Genomic DNA, 21,097 nt, shown 5'->3' with positions numbered 1-21,097 from the left:
ATGACTAACAGCTATCTGAACAAGCATTTGTATGTGCATTTCACAGCAGCACAACCCCTAACAGCTCAAAGGCAGAAGTCTACTGATGTCCACTGATGGATAAATGGACAAAAGTGGTAAACAGAACACAAAAGAAAAAGAAGTACTGGTGTATGCTATAACACAGAAAGATCTTAAAAACATGCCAAGTGACAGAAACTAGACATGAAAGGTAATACATCATATGATTCCACTTGTATGAAATCTCCAGAACAGGTAACCCCTTAGATACAAAAAGCTGATCAGCACCATGGTGAGAGAAAGGAATGAGGAGTGACTGCCAAAAAAGGATATGGGCTTTCTCTCAGGGTGATAGTATATTCAACATTTGGTGTACACTGTGAGCAGACTAAATGCGCTGAATTGTATACTTTAAAACAGTTCATTCTGTGATATGAATTTCAACTCAATGATTAAAATGAGAACATGGTGATAGAATTTTCTACTAACCCGGTGAATAATTCCAGCCGAGTGAAGGTGCTTGATTCCACACAGCATCTGATAGAGAAGGTAGGACATTCTCTCATGATCTAGTTCCATCTGAATCACTTGGCAAAGATTTGCATCCATGAGCTCCATTACTATGTACCTTCATAGGTGGAAAAAGATGACAGCTAAGGTATACAGCAACAATCTTAAGAAAAATAGCAAAATTTTATACTAACAAAATGTTAATTACCATACTTACACATCTTGAAATTCTTCTAGGGATTTCTGTGGTGTGAAAACATTCAAAAGACCAATTATCTATGGTAAAGGCAAAAAGAAAAATTAGACGCTACCTCCTAATACTTTATTTGGAAACTGTAAACATAAAAAATTTATTAGTTTAAAATCTTTCAAATTTTATGTTGTAAATTCAAATAAATTTATTTTATATAGTAAAGCATATGCTAGGGATTGGGGAAGAGGAAGGACTAGAGACCTACAAGATCTTCAGGGTAGTGAAAATGGATAATAGAAAAGTGTGTGTACATACACATATATATGTATATATATATATGTGTGTGTACATATATGTATATATATATGTATGTATATATATATACATATATGTATATATATATATATATATACACATATATATCATACATTTGTTCAAACACATAGAATACACCACACCAAGTGAATTGAGGCTGAGGAATGTAGCTCTCTGCTAAAGTGCTTGCCTAGCATGTACCAGGGCCTGGCTGGCTTTGATCTCCTGCACTAGGTTTGGGGGAAGTAAACCTATAATGTGTAAACAATGGGCTTTAGGTCCAGCAATTCTAACAAACTCTGGTAAGGGGTCATTGATTTGAGGGATGGTGTACATATATGGAAAGGTGAGAGTTGTATGAAAACTCTTTATGCCTTCCTCTTAATTTTACTATGAATCTAAAATTGTTTTGAAAGTTTAAAAATAAAAACCCTATCAACAGAAGGTTTTCCCCTGTAGTCTATTGTATTTATGAGCACTTTATTAAGGACTAGTATTACACAATTATCTACCTATTGTTCTTAAACACATCTACCAGTTTTACCCAACTTATTTCTATAAAATCTGTCATTTCTTGACAAAAATCTGTCATTTTTCTAGTTCTAAATAACATTGCACTTTTCCACCTTCCTTCATTTCTAGTCAAATTCAGTGATCCATACACAGGCATACCCTTTCTCACTACCATCTTTATAAGGATATTCTTCTCTCTTCTACCCATCCCATGAAAGAAATTATCTATGTTATCATCTCCAAACATCTATATGTAAATAATTCCCCCAAATGCATTGGAAGCCTTTGCGTAGCTTCAGAGTTTCAGATACATACTGCCACTTACATGGACATCATGAAATTAAGGCACAACTTTCATTTCTATTCAAGCCCCTTATGTTCTTCAGCATGCTCTCACTTTTACAATAGAAGACTCAGACTGATTATATATATGTATCTGCTATAAGCCATTTATACTTTCTTTCTTTTTTTCCTTTTGAGATAAGTCAGCCTCTTTAACAAATGGCGCTGGGAAGACTGGCCATCTACTTGCTGAAGACTGAAATTTGACCCCCACCTCATTTCTTACCCTGTACAAAAATCAAAGAATTTGGTCAGACATGAAACTTTAAATCTACTACAGGAAAACAAAGGGAAAATTCTGCAAGTTTTCTCAATAGGATTCCAATTTTCCGGAAAACAAGAACAAGAATTGAAAATTGGGCATCAAATGAAAAACTCTCAGCACGCCGGGCGCCGGTGGCTCACGCCTGTAAATCTTAGCTACTCAGGAGGCTGAGATCTGAGGATCACAGCTCAAAGCCAACCTGGGCAGGATAGTCCATGAGATTCTTATCTCTAATTAACCACCAGAAAACCGTGGTGCTGTGGCTCAAGTGGTAGAGTGCTAGCCTTGAGCTGTAGAGTTTGGGGACAACGCCAGGCCCAGAGTTCAAGAACCATGACGGACAAAAAAACAAAAAACAAAACTCTGCACAACAGAAACAAGACACAACCACAGAATGAGTGAAAATCTTTGCCAGCTATTCAATAAATAAATGATGAATATCCAGAATTACAGAGTTAAAAAAAATTGAACACTGGGCAGGAAGGTGGCTCAGTGGTAGAGTGCTCACTTTGCACGCATGAGGCTGTTGGTTTGATTCCTCAGAACCACATAAGCAGAAAAAGCCAGAACTGGTGCTGTGGCTCAAGTGGTAGAGCACTAGCCTTGAGCTGAAGAGCTGAGGGGCAGCGCCCAGGCCCAGAGTTCAGGCCCCAGGACCAATCAAAAAAAGAACATAAAAAACAAATAGAGCAATTAATGAATGGGCAAGTGACTTGGAAAGTCTCACAAGAAATACAAATGGCTAATAGACACACGAAGAAATGTTCAACATCCTAAGTCATAAAGAAAAGTTAAAATATACTAAGATTCCATTTCACCAGTTAGAATGACAATCATCAAGAAAATGTAATAATTATTGGCAAAGATGCAGGGGAAAAGGAGCCCACATAAAATGTTACTGAAATGTAAACTAGTGTAAATTAGTATGGAGGTTCCTCAAAACTAAAAATAGACCTATCATAAGCTAGGCCCATTGTACTTTTAGGCATTATCCAAAAGAGTGTAAATCAATATATAAGAAAGTACCTGCATGCTTATTATTATTGCAGTGCTGTTCACAACAAGTAAATGGTAGAATCAGCTAAGGTGCTCAAAAATAGATGAATGGGTAAAAAAAATGTACACATACACCATGAAATATTAAAGTCATAAAGAGTATGAGTCCAGAGGCTGAGATCCTGAGGATCTTGTTTCTAAGCCAGTCTGGTAAAGAAGCTTATGAGACTTTATTTCAAAAATAAACAGCAAAAAGTCGGGTGGAAACTCATGTGGTAGAGTGCCAGCGAAGCAAGCAAGTCAAGCAAAGTTGAGGACCTGAATTCAAATCCCAATACTGTCCCTAGCCCCCAAAATACTAATTAACAGGGGATGGAGGAAAGGGAGAGAAGGAAATAAAGAGGATTGTTCTGGGCAAAATATAATAAACACATATCTGAAATACCATAGTAAAACTTATTGGTTGCAATTAATACACACTAAAAACAGACTCTGATGGGAGACTAGAAGGGGGAAGGCTTACCAAAGACAGTGCACAAGGGTGAACATGATGGAAGCCCTTTATGTGCATGTATGAGAATAGAACAATGAAACCTGATTGAAATTGTTTTAAGAGGGAGTGGGATGGGGCAGAGTATAGAAGGGGAAAGGGTGATTGGACTACATTGTATAAATGTATGGAAATGTCACAATAAAGCCCTACTTGTACAATTAATCCATGTTAATAAAAACAAACAAAAACAAAAGTCAGTCACTTGCTGTTTTTTTTTTCTAATGGGAATAAAAGAAACCATCAATCATAGATTGGATAGTCTAGAAAAAACTCATGTATTGATTAGTAGGTGGTATAGGATTACTTTGGGAGAAGTAATAATTATCAGAGAGGAGTAAAAAGTCATTGATTCCTTCTGTGGACAAAAATCAACAAAACCAGAATCAATAAATGAGAAAAATGCAACTAGATATATTATATGAAGAATTTAGAGGGGCTGGGAAGGTGGCTCAGTGGTAGAACGCTTGCCTCTCATGCATGAGGCCCTGGGTTTGATTCCTTGGCATCACGTAAGCAGAAAAAGCCGGAAGTGGTACTGTGGCTCAAGTGGTAGAGGGCTAGCCTTGAACCTTGAGCTGAGGGACATCGCCCAGGCCCAGAGTTCAGGCCCCACGACCGACAAAAAAAAAAAAAAATTAGTAAGATTTCATGAAAACGACTCCAGTAATAACATTCACATGAATAAGATACAGAATAAGGGATACTTTTGACAGCTTCACACATAATTTCTGTAATATGCCCCCAAATTCCAGCTATTATGAAGATACACTGAGCAAAACTGGGAAGTAGACCCAATAAATTAAGAGTCAAAGAAAAAAAGCAATGTCTCATATTGTAGGGAGAGTAATTAAATTTTACCTTTGAAATCTAAAGGTGGCAAACTAATAATAAGTTGTCTAAAACCAAAAAAGAAAAAAAAAGGAAAAATGATGGATGCGACATTACTTGCTAGCAGGCCTCCAACAAAGAATTATTTGTTAAGACCATGTGAGTGAAATGGTGACATGATTTCTAAACATCATTTAATGCTTATAGTGCCAGTTCCTATCAGAGAACTTGATCAAAGTACAAAGGGAAGTGATCAGGCTAAAAGAGAAACTCAAATTCATCATGAAAGACACTCAATCAGCATGTTTTGAGCAGCTCCTGCCAAGAGTAGCAATCATGTGATACATGCTTCCCACATTTCCACTTCTTGACAGTCACCTAGGCTTGGTGGGGAGGAGGGACTGGACACCTCAAGGAAGGAGAAACTAAGTTAACACCTCGTCAGCCCTCCTCGTAAAACTGGGTCCACAGGTGACAGGACCATGAGTAGCTACACCCAAGAGTCACCAGGCCATAGCGAGCAGGACAAACATGTCTGGCTTCTTGTTGGAAGAAGAAGGGCATCCCCAGCCAGATGTGTCTGATCCAGTACTTCATAAAACTATCATTGATGCAATTTTCTCCTAGTTTATTTCCAGTTGGCTTGGACCAATTATTCCATTAAAATAATCATTAAAGTATCAGTATGATTAGTGTAAAATAGAAAATATAACAGAATGTTTTCCTAAATCTCTTTAAAGATTTTTTTTATAAGTTTAACCTAACTGCTTTATAATCTCTTATTAAGCCAGGTGTTGGTGGTTCGTAATTGTAACCCGAGCTACTCAAGAGGCTGAGATTTAAGGATTGCAGTTTGAAGTAGTAGTCTGAGACTCTTATCTCCAATTAAGCACCAAAAAAGCTAGAAGCAGAGCTGTGGTTCAAGTGGTAGAGCGCTAACCTTGAGCAAAGAAACTCAGGGATAGTGTTCAGGCCCTGAGTTAAGCCAACACACACACACACACACACACACACACACACACACACACACACACACACACACACACACACACACACACACACACACACACAAATCTCTGGTTATTTTCAACACAAAGTAATCAGTGAGTACTGATATCACTTAAGGAGAGGGGCAGAGCTATGAAGAAGTGATCAGAATTGTGTATCCCACATACCACCCTGAGTTAAGCCAACATACACACACACACACACACACACACACACACACACACACACACAAATCTCTGGTTATTTTCAACACAAAGTAATCAGTGAGTACTGATATCACTTAAGGAGAGGGGCAGAGCTATGAAGAAGTGATCAGAATTGTGTATCCCACATACCACGGGCAAAGTAAAATGGAAAAAATTTCATCTCTGTTGTCTAGTTTTCTGAAATGCTAGCTTTATAGAGAAGCAAAAACTGAGCTTAAGTATAAAGTTCTTCTAACACACTTCTTTAAAACTCCTTCTATGAAATCTATGTTGGGAAGTTACATAATCTAAATTTCAAAAAGCCATTTTTCTTTTGATAATATTTACCAAAATTGAGGGACAAATGTACACTTTGGATGTGTATGTCTGACATATGTACACATACACATACCTCTGAAATGATGTTTCAAACCAGAAAACCAATTTAAAGACCCTAATATTTAAAAATATTAATATTTGTGCATGCATAAGTAAATCTTAATTTCATTTCATTTCAGAAATCCGCTTACATTTTTGTGATTAACACACTTCATAAGCACTAACTCTCTGTAAGCCCGCTTAGCATGTGTTTGGTTCTGAAATGGTCGGCTTAGTTTCTTGATTGCGACGTTTCTTTCAAGAATGGCATCATAAGCTGCACTGTAACAAGAAATTAAAAAACAACACTTGAGTAAAAGCCCATAAAACTGAACTGATGAAATACTCATGCATATTATTTCACTTCCTTAAAGGTAAATACAACTGTTCATTCACCATTTTGCATTGCTCAATCTGTGTCCTCTATCCTTATACCTCTTTCTTAAAATGCTACTGATTCACAACTGAATGAGAAGAACAAAACCTTTGCTTATTCACTGCGTGTCATTCAAGACCTCCCCAGAACAGGTAGGCACTGAACGTACCTATGCATAGTGTTTGGGTCCACTAGATAGCTTAAAAGCTGCCTTTACCTACATCAAGGAGAGGCAAAATAAACATGTGGTCACAAGTTTTACTCAAAATACTTGTTACTTTGAGTAAAAAAAAAAACGAAACTCCTAACTCTACATAAATATTTCAATCTTTTTGGACACAAGAAAAAAATACTAAGAAAAAGGTACATACAGAAGTATGTACCCCAATTTTTATTTTGTAATTAAAAATGTAACTTTTTTGAAGGAGGAAATAAAATTGGTGAGTTTTGAACTTAAACCTGACGGAGATAGCAGAGGATGCTTCATAACATGGATGTACATAAACATTATATTCATTACCCTTCAAGTCTTTCTTTGTACCCCATGGCAGTGACTACATGTCACCTCTGGGATATATATAACAGACCAGAGAAAGTAAAGTCAAGATAAAGTAACTTTTTAAATTAATTTTATGCTTGAAAGACTTATTACTGCTTAATATAGAGTCAACAATTAAGCAACTTGCCCAAAGTTAGCTGAAACTAACACTGAGACTAGGAGACATACTGGGCTATCTAACATTAGAATCTTTATGAAAGACTATTCCTGCTTATGCAATACTTGAAGGCCAGCCCTACATTGATTTATTTCCTTGACTGACTGAAAATTTGGATCTGCATTGTAGCTATCTCATCATATGAAATACAGTACAGAATGATATGGATAAAGGTACTGGTACAATATAATGGATATTTGTTGGTTTTTTGTCAGTCAAGTGGCTTGAACTCAGGGCTTGGGGTGCTGTCCCTGAGCTCTTTTTGCTCAAGGCTAGTGTTCTACCTCTTTGAGCCACAGCACCACTTAAGAGTTTTTCAGTGGTTAGTTGTAGAAAAGAGTCTCAGGGGTACTTTTCTGCCAGATCTGGCTTTGAACCGAGATACTCAGTCTCCTGAGTAGCTAGGATTACAGGTGTGAGCCACTCGTGCCTTGCTTACAATAGGTATTTGTACACATTCTATGTGTACCATAACTACTGCATATAAATGTATGTGCATACAGTTTTTACTTTAAAAATGTCCTTTTTTAAAAAATAAAACCACATGCAAATTATTAGAAATTTTTGGCTGTTCACGTAAGGGAGGTTTTATTTGTAGCCATTAAATTCATTCTTATTAATATTTACCTCTTAAATCAAAGGAATATTTCAAATTATGAAGGTTTACAAGTATCTAAGTAGACTTCCTGGTGCCTGCCACAGGCTATGTTCTTACACTGAACCGAAAGAGGAGGCAGAGTAAACTTACCCCACAGAGTGTACCTACACTACAGCCCAGGCCCTGTGCAGATTCTACCATTTCATATCCAAGGAAATATTTTAAATTCTTTATTCATTTTTTTAAAAAATAAGGAAATGTCTCATGAATTTGCATGCCATCCTTTTCAAGGATTATGCTAGCCTTCTCGCATCACTCTGATTTTAGCATATATGCTGTGGAAGTGAGTACTATTTATTATTAGTGTGAAGTTATGAAAAACATATGAAGCTTCTGCAGACCCAATCCAGATCCAGTCCACCTTATTATATGTAAGCTGGGTTCCACAATGAGCCTTTTACATTTATTCACAAATTAAGTTTTTCTGTTGCTTCTGTTTGTGTTGACAATGAGTTTTGACATTTTCACATTTAATATTTGTCTGTTTCACAAAAAATCATTTGAGGAAATTAAATAATAAAGTGAAAATTGGAAGATAGATATTCTTTAGGCAGTTATTAGCAGCTGGTCAACAGGACTTAAGCTCCCTTCTAAAGCAAAGTTTTGCTTTTTAATTCTGGTATGAAGATTTCAAATTGTACTTACCAGAGAATAAGTGAAGGAACAGAAGCATCAATATACTTTAAAATATCATTTAATACTTCATAAATAACATGTTCCTTCCAACTCTAGGTGAAAAGCAGGCTTTGAACTGTTAATCTGCTAAGTCACCAATCTAGTTACAGACCTAGAGTCTAACCAAACGGCTAGTGTTCAGAACCCTAGTACTGACTACATAGCATTTAATAACATTTCTCTAATTTATGGTTGGTTAAATGTAGTTGATTAAAATTATGGTTGAAGTTGGCTGCCAATGGCTCATGCCTAGCTACTCAGGAGGCTGAGATATAAGAATGGTGGTTTGAAGCCAGACCAGGCAGGAAAAGAAGTGAGACTCTTTTCTCCAAGTAACCACCAGGAAACCAGAAATGGTACTGTGGCTCAAAAGGGTAGAGTGCTAGCCTTAAGTGTTTTTGAAAAAGCTAAATGACAGCATTCAGGTCCTAAGTTCAAGTCCTAAGACTGACAATATATAAATGAACACATAAATATAGTTGACTAGATAGTTTATAAAATGATTCAAATTTCTACAACTTTTGGAATTATAACTGCTTCAAGAATATAGAAAAGAAAATGAGTACGTTTCCATATACAAGTCTGCTTTACCTTAATGTTTCACCACATTTGCTCTGATTTGTTTTAATAAATATATTATAGGTAAAGCCCCCTTTTGTTCTGAGAGGTTAAGAAAAACCCTTAGTTTGGTAAGCATTTTCATTTTTTCAACATATGTCCACATCCATAAACATATGGTATTGTTTTGTACATTTTAAACTACAAATGGTACAATAATGTCCATTTTGCTTTTACATTAAATTCTACATTTCTGATACTATCCTTGTTGATACAAAATGTTGTACAGTATGTCAAGACTATCTTATTCTCCTGTTGTTAGATAATGCTCTTTCTAATTTTTGCTATTGTAATAGATACTTCACATGTGCAAGTTTTTCTTGAACCTAGCAGAAATGCTGGATCATACACACTTCAGATTTTTAAATGGATTTTCAAACAAATTTGGTTCAAGAAGATATAATAAAGATATAATTATGCTAGAGTGCAGCTTAGAATTCCCCCAAACACTAGCTTATTATGCTAACTTAGTGATTTTGCACCATTAACAGAACTATCCCAAGGAGAGTGTTTTACATTTTACTTTATGAGGAATTATGTTGATCTATGAAGACTAAGCCTCTTATAGAAATTAGTTTGTAAATCAATTTTAAAGATATATATGATTTTTACAGTGAAATGATATTAGCTGACGTCATTCCCTAGTGTGAAATAAGATTTCTGAAGTCCTAGTTTTATTAAAGTATGAAAGTGATGATTTAGTAATGTTCTTACTAATTAGCTATGTGAAGACATGTGTACATGGAAATTAACAAAACCCCATTGACTACTTACTAATATAGACATCTGTCTCTAGATGGCTTATGACCAAGAAGTTAATTATAGTTTAAAAACTTACCATACTATTCCTTGAGCTCCAGAGCCTATAGGTTTCAAATTCTGGTATCGTTTTAGTACTGTGAATGTAGAATCTCCGATCTCTACACTATAAAAATTGTTGTCACGTTTGCTTCTACTCATGATGGCAAGCAATTAATTTAATGGCTTCATCCAAAAGTTCACCAAGAGGCTGCAAAATGAGCAAAATGTAAACTTAACCTTTTTAAAAATTCAAGACCTTACTCACTGCTCATTGATATTTAATAAAGACTGCTAGGTTATGTTCAAAGCGGTCCTTCATTACTAAGCATATTAAGAATAAACACCACAGAGCCCTGGGTTATTAATATATGCCACTCTTAAGTAAATGACTGGCAATTCCCTTTTGAAACATTTTTTAATAGAATAAACCGTTTCTCCAGTCTGGAAATCTAATTGAAAGAGTAACCAGAAAAAGCAAGTAATTATAATTAAACATGCTCTAAAAGTCATCTTCAGTTTAAAATGCAAACCAGTCCTTTTATGTTTTTTATTAAAGAGTACTGAAAACTGTTTTTGTGAGAAACTGATAAATTTTTATTATAAAATAATGAAGTCATATTGTAGCTGCCTAATAAATAAGTTCCCACATTGTGAAGGATCCATTGACTCCTACAGTGACTTCTAAGTGTAATGCCTATGCTGAGGTCATAATGGCTAAAAGGAGAGAAACAAGGTAGAAGGCACAAAATCAAGAACAGGAAGAGAGAGATGCACTTACTATATTAGTATACAAACAATGTTCTTCTAACAAGTTTGGAATATCAAAGGCAGTCTCTAATTTCTGACCACAGTTCTACCTGTCAAGAATCAAGGCAGTGGTTCTTTTGCTTATCTGAGTGATGGACACTGACAAACCTATTTTCCTTCCATCCTTACTAGATGAAAGTAGTCTATTCTAAAATACAGGTAGCAGGGCATGGTGGTGTATATCTAGAGTTCTGGTACTCCACCCAAGAGTTCAAGACCAGTGACATAGAAACATCTAGTCTCAAACACAATGAAGCAAACAAAATACATGCAAGACTGATCTAACTGAACATCCACCAATCCAATAAATCATAAATCCTCATCGGTCTAAAGAACTGCTGTGTGTGTGTACACACATGCAGGGCAGGTCAGAAAATATGGTAAGAAGGGGAATTCCATAGTGAGATAGATGGTGAAGAGCAAGAGATCTTTGGTATGAGGTGATTATCTACCAGAAGGAAGGAGGAACAAGAAATGAGACATGAAAACTAGAGAAGCTACTATAATAATCTAGATGAGAGCCTTACCAGTCAGTTGGCTGGGGTACTGTTAGATATGTTTTGGGACTGTTGGGAGTGTCATATAGGATTAAGTATACTAACTCAAAAGGAATTCAATAAGGCAAAGTTTACTTCTGCAGAACTGTTTGCCATCGCCCAAAATCTGCCAAGTAAGCACATAGAGGGGGCAGGCTGCTTCTTTTGTATCCCTAAGAAAGCAGACCCTACCCCTATAACTGAATTGGCTGAACTCAGGTTCACAATCTGCAATAGGATGTGTCTTTAATTAACAGGAACAGGAAATCTTAATGAACAGAAATGAGATGTAACTAAAATTCAAAGAGCTTTTAACAGGAGTTCTTAAAGTGTAGCAGGAATAGATACAATCAACTAGAGCCAAGCCACCTGGCCAAAGCAGGAATTTTTCAGAAAAACAATTCTCACAAGATTGACAGAAAAGAAGCTTTACTCAGGGTCTTTTTGCTCTACTCAGAAATCCTAAATAGACAAGTAGCAGTAGCTCTTCTAGTGTCCACAGACCTGGGTTCTTAAATGCCAAAGGCTTATTGGGCTGGGTTGTTAGATTCAGAGGCTTATAGCTTTGAAGCGAGTCCTGAGAAGTGGTTCCAGGCTTTAGATGCTAGAGACTACAGGACTAGGTGTTCAGGTTGGAAGCTTACTGCCTGGGCTTTGCCAGTGTCCCAGCACTCAGCACTTAGTGTAATCTTCAGCTCTTAGCAGCAGCTAGTAGCAGTCAATGCTAGCTAGTGTCCCAGCTCTTGAGCCTTGGATATAAAGACTCAGATTGAGTGCTGCAGCTCTTAGGCTGAGGTATCAGGACCCTTAGCTCTTTAAGGCTTACAGTTGCCTGGAACTATTTCTGTAACGAGGCCTGCAGCCCATTGTTTTCAGCTTGTCTTGGCTTTCTATAACTTATTTTTGTCATCTTTGCCATCTTTAACTCCTGCTGTCACTGCTCCCACAGCACTTTGAATCACTTCAGCCACCCTCCTGCCACTGCCACTACTGCCACTGCTGCTGTTCTGTTATTTCCTCTTCGATATCAATTCAGCCTCACTGCTTGCAATAAAAAAATCAAAAGCAGGCATAAAGAAGATTTATACTGAGCCTCTTAGAATACCAGGTGAATAACCTACGATGGTATCTAGAAAAGTGCCTAAAGTAAGCCTAGTTATGCAACTAGAAGGACAGTACTGCAAGGATGTCTTCACCAATGAGAGGCCTGCTTCAAGTATAGCTTTGTAAGGCTAACAAATGGTATCTAGAGTGGTCATAACTGAAGCATGTCTTCAACCATGGTTATAATGGTCTTCTACAGCTGCTTAGTGTCCTCAAAGTGACTGTGAAATCCAAAACAGGCTACCATGAGAGAGAACTGGGTAAGTACCAGTAAAGAGGCTGCTTAGCAGATAGTTCCCTGCCAGGCGTAAGGGAAGAGTCTGTTAAACCACTTTTTTCTTGGCAGGTTTAATCATTCACAGAGAACATATAAAAGGTATTTACAATAAAGACTTAACAAAAACTCAGCACAGAACCAAAAATTCTAACAGCATTTAACAGTACATAGTAGTCTTCATAAACTCTAATGTAGTAAAATCAAAATTAAAGGAGTCCAAACAGTATAAACTACATAAATGGGAAGCCATTAAATAATCAGCTTTGATAAATTACACAAACTTTCAAAGAAAATTCCAAAGTCAGTAACCAGACTAGTGAGGAAATGCTCCAGGTGAGGACTATCTAACTTGACCTCTCAAACTGCCTAAGTAGACAAGCCATAGGAGCAACCATGGAGTGCTCACAGAATGATTAATCAACTTCCTACCTTCAATGAATTACATTTTTTTGACTATAGTACCAAATCAAGAAGAGAAGTGATAAAAGGAAAAGCAAATGTTGGGTGTCAGGCCCTTCAATAAATTTATTCTGGAAACTGGATTCACCAACGGAATAGAGATTTGCAATAATAATGGTCAAATGGTCAAATATGATCAGAGGCTGAACACTGAGCTGATGCTGTTTTCTCCTTCTGGAAAGTTACACAAGCTTCATTCTAAAGCAGTAAAGTACCCAGGAGTAGTATTCCTCTCCTGAAGATTAGGATCCAGAGAGAGGATGACTCTGGGTGCTTCACAGGAGTTTATAACTATTACCAAAGTAGGTAACAAAACGCTTTGCTTCAATTTCCCAATTTGCTGGATATCTAAGAAAAAGTTGAGTAAATCTAGGAACATACTCGTAGGGCAGGTTTCCCTTTCTGTTAAACGAATTAATAGCAAAGAAATGCTTTTTTTTATTCTCAGAACAGAATGGCCCAGAAACAGGAAGAGGATTCAAAGAGTTCACAGGAAGTCTGAATAAAGCCACAGAGACAACTAAACATCCATAGTCATCATGACTCCCGAGGAGTAGGAGACAGCTGCCAAAATCAAGTAGGACACTTCAGCCAGTGGTGATCTCCCTTGGCAGAAACCCCAGCTGCCATGTCTAACAACAGGAGATAGAATTGTCTACTCACATAAACTCAAGCACCATGGACACATCAGGAACCAGCATTTACGTAAAGACCATAAAGCTGAGTATTATGTGACTGATGGTAACTAAAACTGATTAAGGAGAATCCTGATGTTCTAGACTGATACAGACTTCCCTTACAACACAATATGTAAGCAAGATCTAAATACTGAATGAGCTAATTAGATGTGAAGAGAAGGGAGCTTTATAGGTAGAAGAACCAGCACAAGAAAAGGCTCTAAAAAATTCACCAAGCCAGAAATGTGGCTCATGCCTATTATTTTAACTCTTCAAGAGGTGGAGATAGAAGGATTGCAGCCTGAAGCCACCTGGGTAAAAAAAAAAAACTCAAGATCCTACCTGAAAAAATAACCATAAACTGGACTGTGAGTGTGATTCAAGTGGTAGAAAGAACACTTGCTCAGAGATGCGAGGGCCCAAATTCAATCCCCAGTACCAGGAAAAAAACAACTCGCCATTTTAACCAAAAAGCTTATTGAGTTGTGATAAATGCATGTAAGTATGTAATCAACCACCATCAAAATCATGACAGAGAATATTTTCTATCACCTTAAACTATTCTCTATATTCAGCCACCATCAAAATCATGATAGGCTATTTTCTATTACCTCAAAATGTTCTGTTGTCCATCTCTGCCTGATTCCTTTGCTCTTGCCACCACAGAACTGCTTAGAATGTTTCTTCTTCCACTTTCTGCTTCGAACCTCAGACTGTCCTTTAACTCACTCCATAACCAGGGCTGGCTTTGACTTTAGCCTTCAGCCTCAGCTTACTATGTATTGAAATTACAAGCATGTCCCACCACATCCAGGCCTAATGCTTTTCTGAGTCACCTTTGCTGCATTCCTTTTTATTACTAGGTAATATTCTACTGTGTGATGTACCACTTAGAAGTTTACATGGTTTCCAGTTTACAATTATGTTAGTAAAGTCACATGTTTTAATTTCTTAAAATTTAATTTCTTAGGCTTTAATTTCTTAGACTGTCCTGGGCAAGATAGTATGTAAGACTCTTATCACCAATTAACCACAAAAAAAAAAAAAACAGAAATGGAGCTGTAGCTAAAGTGGTAGAATACCAGCCTTGAGCAAAAACCTAAGGGACAGTATCTAGGCCCCGAGTTCAAACCACAGTACTGGCATCAAGAACAATGTAGGGCTGGGAGTGTGGCTTAGTGGTAGAGTGCTTGCCTAGTACACAGTAAGCCCTGGGGTCAATTCCTCAGTACCACATAAACAGAAAAAGCCAGAAGTGGCATTGTGGTTCAAGTGGTAGAGTGCTAGCTTTGAGCAAAAGAAGATCAGGGACAGTGCTCAAGCCCTGAGTTCAAGCCCCAGCCCAAGGAGAGGAGGAAAGGTGGGGGGAGGGGAAGGAGGAAAAGGAGGGGGAGGAAGGAGGAAGAAGGGGAGGAGGGAAAGGGGGAGGAGGAGAAGAAATAATGATGGTGGTGATGATGATGATGATGATGATGATGTCTGGATTGGGATGTTCAACGTATGCAACAAATTTGAATTTCTGATTCATGATGTGATACTTGTTTCTACTTATTTGGTTTTCTTTTATGCTTTCTCAGCAGTGTTCTTTTAACATCCAACATAAAGGCCTTGTGAAATTCTGTTCAACTTTTCTATACGTACTTTCATTTTACATGCATTTTTACTTTAACAAAGCACCCAGGATCTAACCCTTGAGGTGCAGAAGCTCTTTCCACTGCCAACCACTTGACACCTTGGGTGCCAACTTCCTGGGCATAGGAGATGTACCTAACACGAATTATAGTAGGTCTAAGAGCCTCACTATTCAGGGTTCTAAACGAGCTGTGACACTAGAGGGTGCTACCTTTTATTGTCTGCTGTTACCCACCATAACTGCTAAGAATTACAAAAGCCTGCTAAGGTCCCAGAGTAAAATGGAAGAGCTTCTCCTTGCCATATCCATGGCTACCTATCCAGGTAGAGCACAACTCAGCCAGCTGATTGGTAGCAGAAGGGAAAAGTCATTCAGTCTTGAATTGCTAAGCAATTTATGATTTTAATTTTAAGATTTTACTAACTGTACTTTTAACAGTATGGCAAAGTTCCATTCAAGTTCTAGTTTAATGAGAGTTTTTAACAGCGTCAAATTTTTAAATGACAAAAAACTAGATTGTTTATTTTTCTTCATGGTTTTGCACTTTTACAATTTCAAAGATTTCTATTGTTCTATATCCTTCTTTTGGCTTTTTGGGATTGCTATTTCTTAAAACAGAAGCTTAAGAAAACTGACTTGAGAGCTGGTTTTAATAACAGAAGCAGTTACTACTATAATTTACCCTAGCAGTACTACTTTAGCTTCATACTACAATGTTAGCATAAACAAGGGTTGGAAGTGTGGCTCAGTTGGTAGAGTGCTAGCAAATGAGCGAAAGTGTCGGTACAAAGTCTGAGCCCCAGTCTCAGCCAAAAATGAAAAGAAAAATGACCAGCCTCTAAAAAATAGAATAATCATATTTAATAAAGAGCTTCATGTATGTAGAAACCTGTTTCAAGTGCTTTATAAATACTAACTCCTTTAATCTTCCTAACAGCTCTACAGATGTTCTTCTGCTAGTTTATCTTAATTGGAAGAGTTTTACAACCTCTATCTTAATTTTGTTTGATGCTTCCTTATGTGAAGATAGACACCATAGTTTTTCCATTTTACAGATGAAATTTAAATCTTAGATTAATTGTCTACAGTTCCAAAGTAAAGTGAATTCTTCACTTTGAGTCTAAAATATAGTAAAGAGGCAGTAAAGAGGCTAGAAGTTGTAAGTCTTAATCGAGTTATAAATAGTATTATCTCTGAGATACCCAAATGGAAGAGTCAAGTTGGCAACTAGACATAGAATAAGACCTCAGAGGAAAAATATGGGAGAAAGATAATGTGAGACATCATTGTTTTTGAAGCAATGTGATTTGAGAAATTACTCAAGAAAAGGACAGAGCTTTAAAAAAAACCTCAAGGTTCATTTTTGTAAAGATCCATATTTAATGAGCAATTAGAGAAAGATAAGCTAACTGAAGTACTCACAAAAGATGTAGCCAGAGACTTATACTGAAACCAAGAACAAAGAGCGTGGAGCACCAGTGGCTTATATCTATACTACTCAGGAGGCTGAGATCTGAGGATTGCAATTTGAAGCCAGTATAACCAGACAGATCCAAGACTCTTATTAGATAAGAGCACAAAGCCAGAACTAGAGACATTACTTTAAGTGGAAAAGCCTAGCCATGAGTGAAAAATCCAAGCAAGTGTGTGAGGCTCTGATTTCAAACCCCAGTACTGGCTACTTTCACATAAACACACTAAAAAAAAAAAGTTATTAAAGGGGAAGAGGGAGATAGAAAAACAAGAACACATTGGAGAAGCCAAAGAAAGAGGGTGTTTTAAAGATCACTATGATCATTCAATGGCACTGAATGTGAAGCCATATGAATGGTAGCAATGGAAGCTAGAATGAAATGGGCTAAAGCATAGGTAGGACATAATTTTGTAAATAGTGAAAGTTGGCATAGCTTTTAAGTAAACTAGCAAAGAAGATAAAAGTGGAAAATGATAAAGAAAGGTAAACAGACAAAGGAGGATGGAGTAGATTATACATGATACATAACATAGCATAACATATTTAACAACTGACACATATCTACATGATAAAGAAAAGGATCCAAGAAAGAGGTGAAAGGTGGAACTAGAGGAACACACACAGGCATTCCAAATGGCCTATCTCTGGGAGGCTGAAAAGAATGAGACCCAGAGCTATGAACAGCCCTATACAGAAAGAGGTACTGGTATGGCATAGCCATTATAAAGTATCATTGAAAAATTGAGATAGAGGAACAATTTCCAAGGTAAGAGCCCTGGATACTGGAGCATTTAGAAAGGATGGTGTTCTCTCAAGAGGATGTGATTCACTTCCCTATGCATGAAGGCCTCTAATCTTAAAACAAGAAGGTAGTTTTAGATGTTGGCTGTACTTATTAAGGAATAAAGTTAGGTATCACTGTCTAAGTGGGACAGATAGATGAATAAACTAAGGCTCCAGAGGGTTAACTTGCAACTAAGGGTTAGAATATTAAGGTTCAGCCCTACTTTCCAAACTTCAGCTCTGACTACCCTTCTAGGAAGAACATTACATTTCTATCAATATTCCGTCCCTCTACCCGCCCCCCAGCAGAGATGGATTCATTTCAGTTTCATGAACCATTTTCAACCCTCATTTTACCACTAAGTCACTGAGGTGACATGCATGTTGTCATTCTTTAGTTCCACTTCTGTTGCTTCTACATAACCCTATTTGTGACAGTTGATATAATAATAACTTGCCTTAGATATCCAGAAATGTGGTCCAATGTTATTCTGTGTTTCTATAAGAATATTTAAGTTGATACATCTGATGTCTCCCATTATGTGGATAAGTCTCATCCAGAGAGTGGAAAGTCTGAACAGAAGGACAAAGGCTGGCCTTCCTGAGAATAAGAGGGAACTCCTCCAGCCAAACTACCTTGAAACTGGATACTGGTCTTACCAAGCATTTGAATGTTAAAAGACATTTCAGCTTATCCTGCATCTCAATCCTACTGGGGATCTGGGGGCTAGAACTCACTACCAGCTCTCTTGACTTCCTCCTTGCCACCAACATTTATCTGGGGACTTGTGAGCCTCTGAAACTGTGTAAGTCAATTCTTTAATACAAATCTTTTGATGCCTTAGGTCATGAGCCTATCTAAAATGTACACTTCATCATTCTCTTTCACCTGCTTGTTTCTCATGACATTTAGCACTACTGGCATTCACTTACATACTTATTATCTGCCCCACTCAAAGGTAAGTTCCATAAAAGCACACTCTGTTCTGTTCATGAATAAATTACCAAAGTCTCAAGTACTATCTGCAATTTCAAATGGATATGAGTAACAAATAAACAAATTATGAATTTCTTGTCATTCTCCTCTGGCCTAGAAGTAATTCACAGGATAGAAAGCATAGGCTTACTTTCATCTCCATTACCACTGTTAGTTTATGTAGACCACTTCATGTGCCATACCCTGTGGCTAGAGGCCTGCCTGTCTACTATCTTATGGCCAATGTGGCAGAACCACATGCTGCATTCCAGCTAATGAACAGCTTCATCAAGAAGGTAGATAATAACCTTCAAAATGTCAGCTCTGCATGCAGTGGGCACTATGAAGTCAGGCATAACTAATGTAGTCTGACAACTTTCTGAACATACAAACAACTTCTTCACCTCATACTAAAGTCACTGTTTCACTGTAAGTGACCTTCTCATTAACATCACTCCTGAAGGAGCCCTCAATTGACCAGTGGATCAGATCTCAGCCACCACTACATAAATGTACTCATTCCAATTCTATATATTTTTCAAAGCTGCATTTTCAGTTATATTTCCTGCACAGGGTACATTCTAGGGTGGCTTCTCCTTCCTCCTTTCCAAAAACGTAAGAAATGGCTGACTAGACCTTGGCTTTTGTGGCTCTTCCTTTATAGTATAGTAGTACAGCCATGCAAAGCCACTCCTGGTCCACCACACTAGAAGACGCAGAGTGAGACCCCCTTGATATGCTTCAGTCACCATGGTCACCAGGAGAGCAGAACCTTAGTCCTATTTACTAAGAAACGAAGAAACTAGAAAAGCAAACTAAGAAGACCAGAATTTTACTCTACTCTCACCCAAAGCATATAAAAAGTATTTTACTTTATTATCTCACAATTGATATTATACATGGAATACAGGTAAGTTAAAGTTATTGTCTGGGCAGGAATGTCCTTGTGACTTTTACATCCAATTAACCACATAAAAAAGCAAGTGAAGTGGAGCTGTGGCTCAAGTGGTAGAGGACTAGTTTTAAGCAAGAAAGTTAAGGGACACTGCCCAAGCTCTGAATTCAAGCTCCAGGACAGGCACCAACCCCACCTGGCTTTTTGTTTATTTAGTTTTTGAAATAACTTTTGGCCCACATTGGCTTCAAAGTGTTAATTCCAAATCTCTCTTTCTCGTTGAGAATCAAGACTTTTAAAAGAGAAACAGAGACAGACTTTAAATAATACAATATGGATGTGCTATTACCCTTAAGTAAGCTGGTATCCAGAGTCTAAAATTACTTTGTACTTAAAATGCAAAAATCTCAGCTTGTTTAGGCTGTTCAACTTTATCTACATTATTAATGCTAGTTGTTAAAAAAAAAAAAAAGCAGTGCAACTTTTAAAATGACGTTTAATGAAATAAAAACAGGTGACCTAATGTGCAAGAATATACTTACTCCCAAGGTACTCAAAAAGTATTTAATTTTAAATGTAATAACAATTAACATTTGTATTTCTATAAAATGCATATTTTTATACATGAAAGAACACAGCTTTATTTTTATTTTCTTTTTGCAAATGCTAGGGATCAAATCCATGGCATCATGCATGTTTAGGAAAGTGCCCTTACCATTGAGTTACATCCCATGTTACCTTGTGCTCATCTTACTTTGCCTATTTGACCTAGTAGACCAGAAGTTCCTCTTCATCAGGCTAGTGAACTGGGTGGGCCTAAGATGACTATCTAAGTGATCACCAGACAACCTCTAACTTCACTGTCACCCACCTGCACCCTGAATGACACACCTACCAAGTGCCATAACAGTTGCCACTGATGACAAGAAAGAGTAACAAGATTTGGAAATCCAATTTCTTGGAAAATCTCTGCCTATTCTCAAGAAGATGCATGACTATTCCTCCCCTGTTTAGCCTCCCTCTCCCCTCTCATTTCTTTACCCTCCATCTATGACCTGTATTCTATGACTTCTGAGTCTATCTCCCCCTTCTACTCTTGGCTAAGAATGAAGGTCTCCTTTGATGCTAGATCAAGCTCCTTCTGTTATTGGTTCCACTATTCCTAGAGAGAGAAAAGACCTAGTATGGGGACAAAATTGGCACCAGCTCTGAGAACACCTATCAAAAAATTCGTCTCACAAAAGAATTCACTTCTGGATACTGATATTTTCTAATATTTTTTGCCAACTACTAAGATTCTCAGGGCTCATAAGAAAATGTTGAATACATTCAACTATCACCAGAGAGACACTGCCTAAAACCTAAATCACAAATTAAGACTAGCAAATGAGAAGTGCCCCAGATGCATCTTACAGACTTTTATTCATATCAGTTAATTTCATATGTAATTACCATTAGTTTATCTTGCCAGCAATGTAATTATGATCATAATTTTTTATAAGTGCTACATAGGTGTTACAAGAAAATGATTCCATGACAAACAGCT

At 37.2% G+C, this 21,097-nt stretch overlaps 1 protein-coding gene across 5 annotated transcripts in view; it reads right to left on the bottom strand.

Moving 5' to 3' along the window:
* Mapk8 (mitogen-activated protein kinase 8) overlaps positions 1-21,097 on the bottom strand; it is an 81,138-nt gene that overhangs the window by 23,340 nt on the left and 36,701 nt on the right. For 4 of the 5 annotated variants that reach the window (XM_013033745.1, XM_013033749.1, XM_013033744.1 and 1 more), the window contains 4 exons: positions 9,968-10,138; positions 6,239-6,368; positions 728-786; positions 490-628 (listed from right to left, as the gene is read on the bottom strand). In XM_013033745.1, coding sequence (XP_012889199.1) covers positions 490-628; positions 728-786; positions 6,239-6,368; positions 9,968-10,089 — 450 coding nt within the window. In that variant the 5' untranslated portion in view covers positions 10,090-10,138. Of the gene's footprint in view, positions 1-489; positions 629-727; positions 787-6,238; positions 6,369-9,967; positions 10,139-14,401; positions 14,438-21,097 lie in introns of those variants that run through there. The other variant, XM_013033747.1, reaches the window with a different exon arrangement.

This window comes from Dipodomys ordii, unplaced genomic scaffold (genome assembly GCF_000151885.1).
Source record: "Dipodomys ordii isolate 6190 unplaced genomic scaffold, Dord_2.0 Scaffold176, whole genome shotgun sequence".
Taxonomy (NCBI): domain Eukaryota; kingdom Metazoa; phylum Chordata; class Mammalia; order Rodentia; family Heteromyidae; genus Dipodomys; species Dipodomys ordii.
Note: the sequence above shows the minus strand (reverse complement) of the source record. Positions and strands in the feature narration are given on the sequence as shown.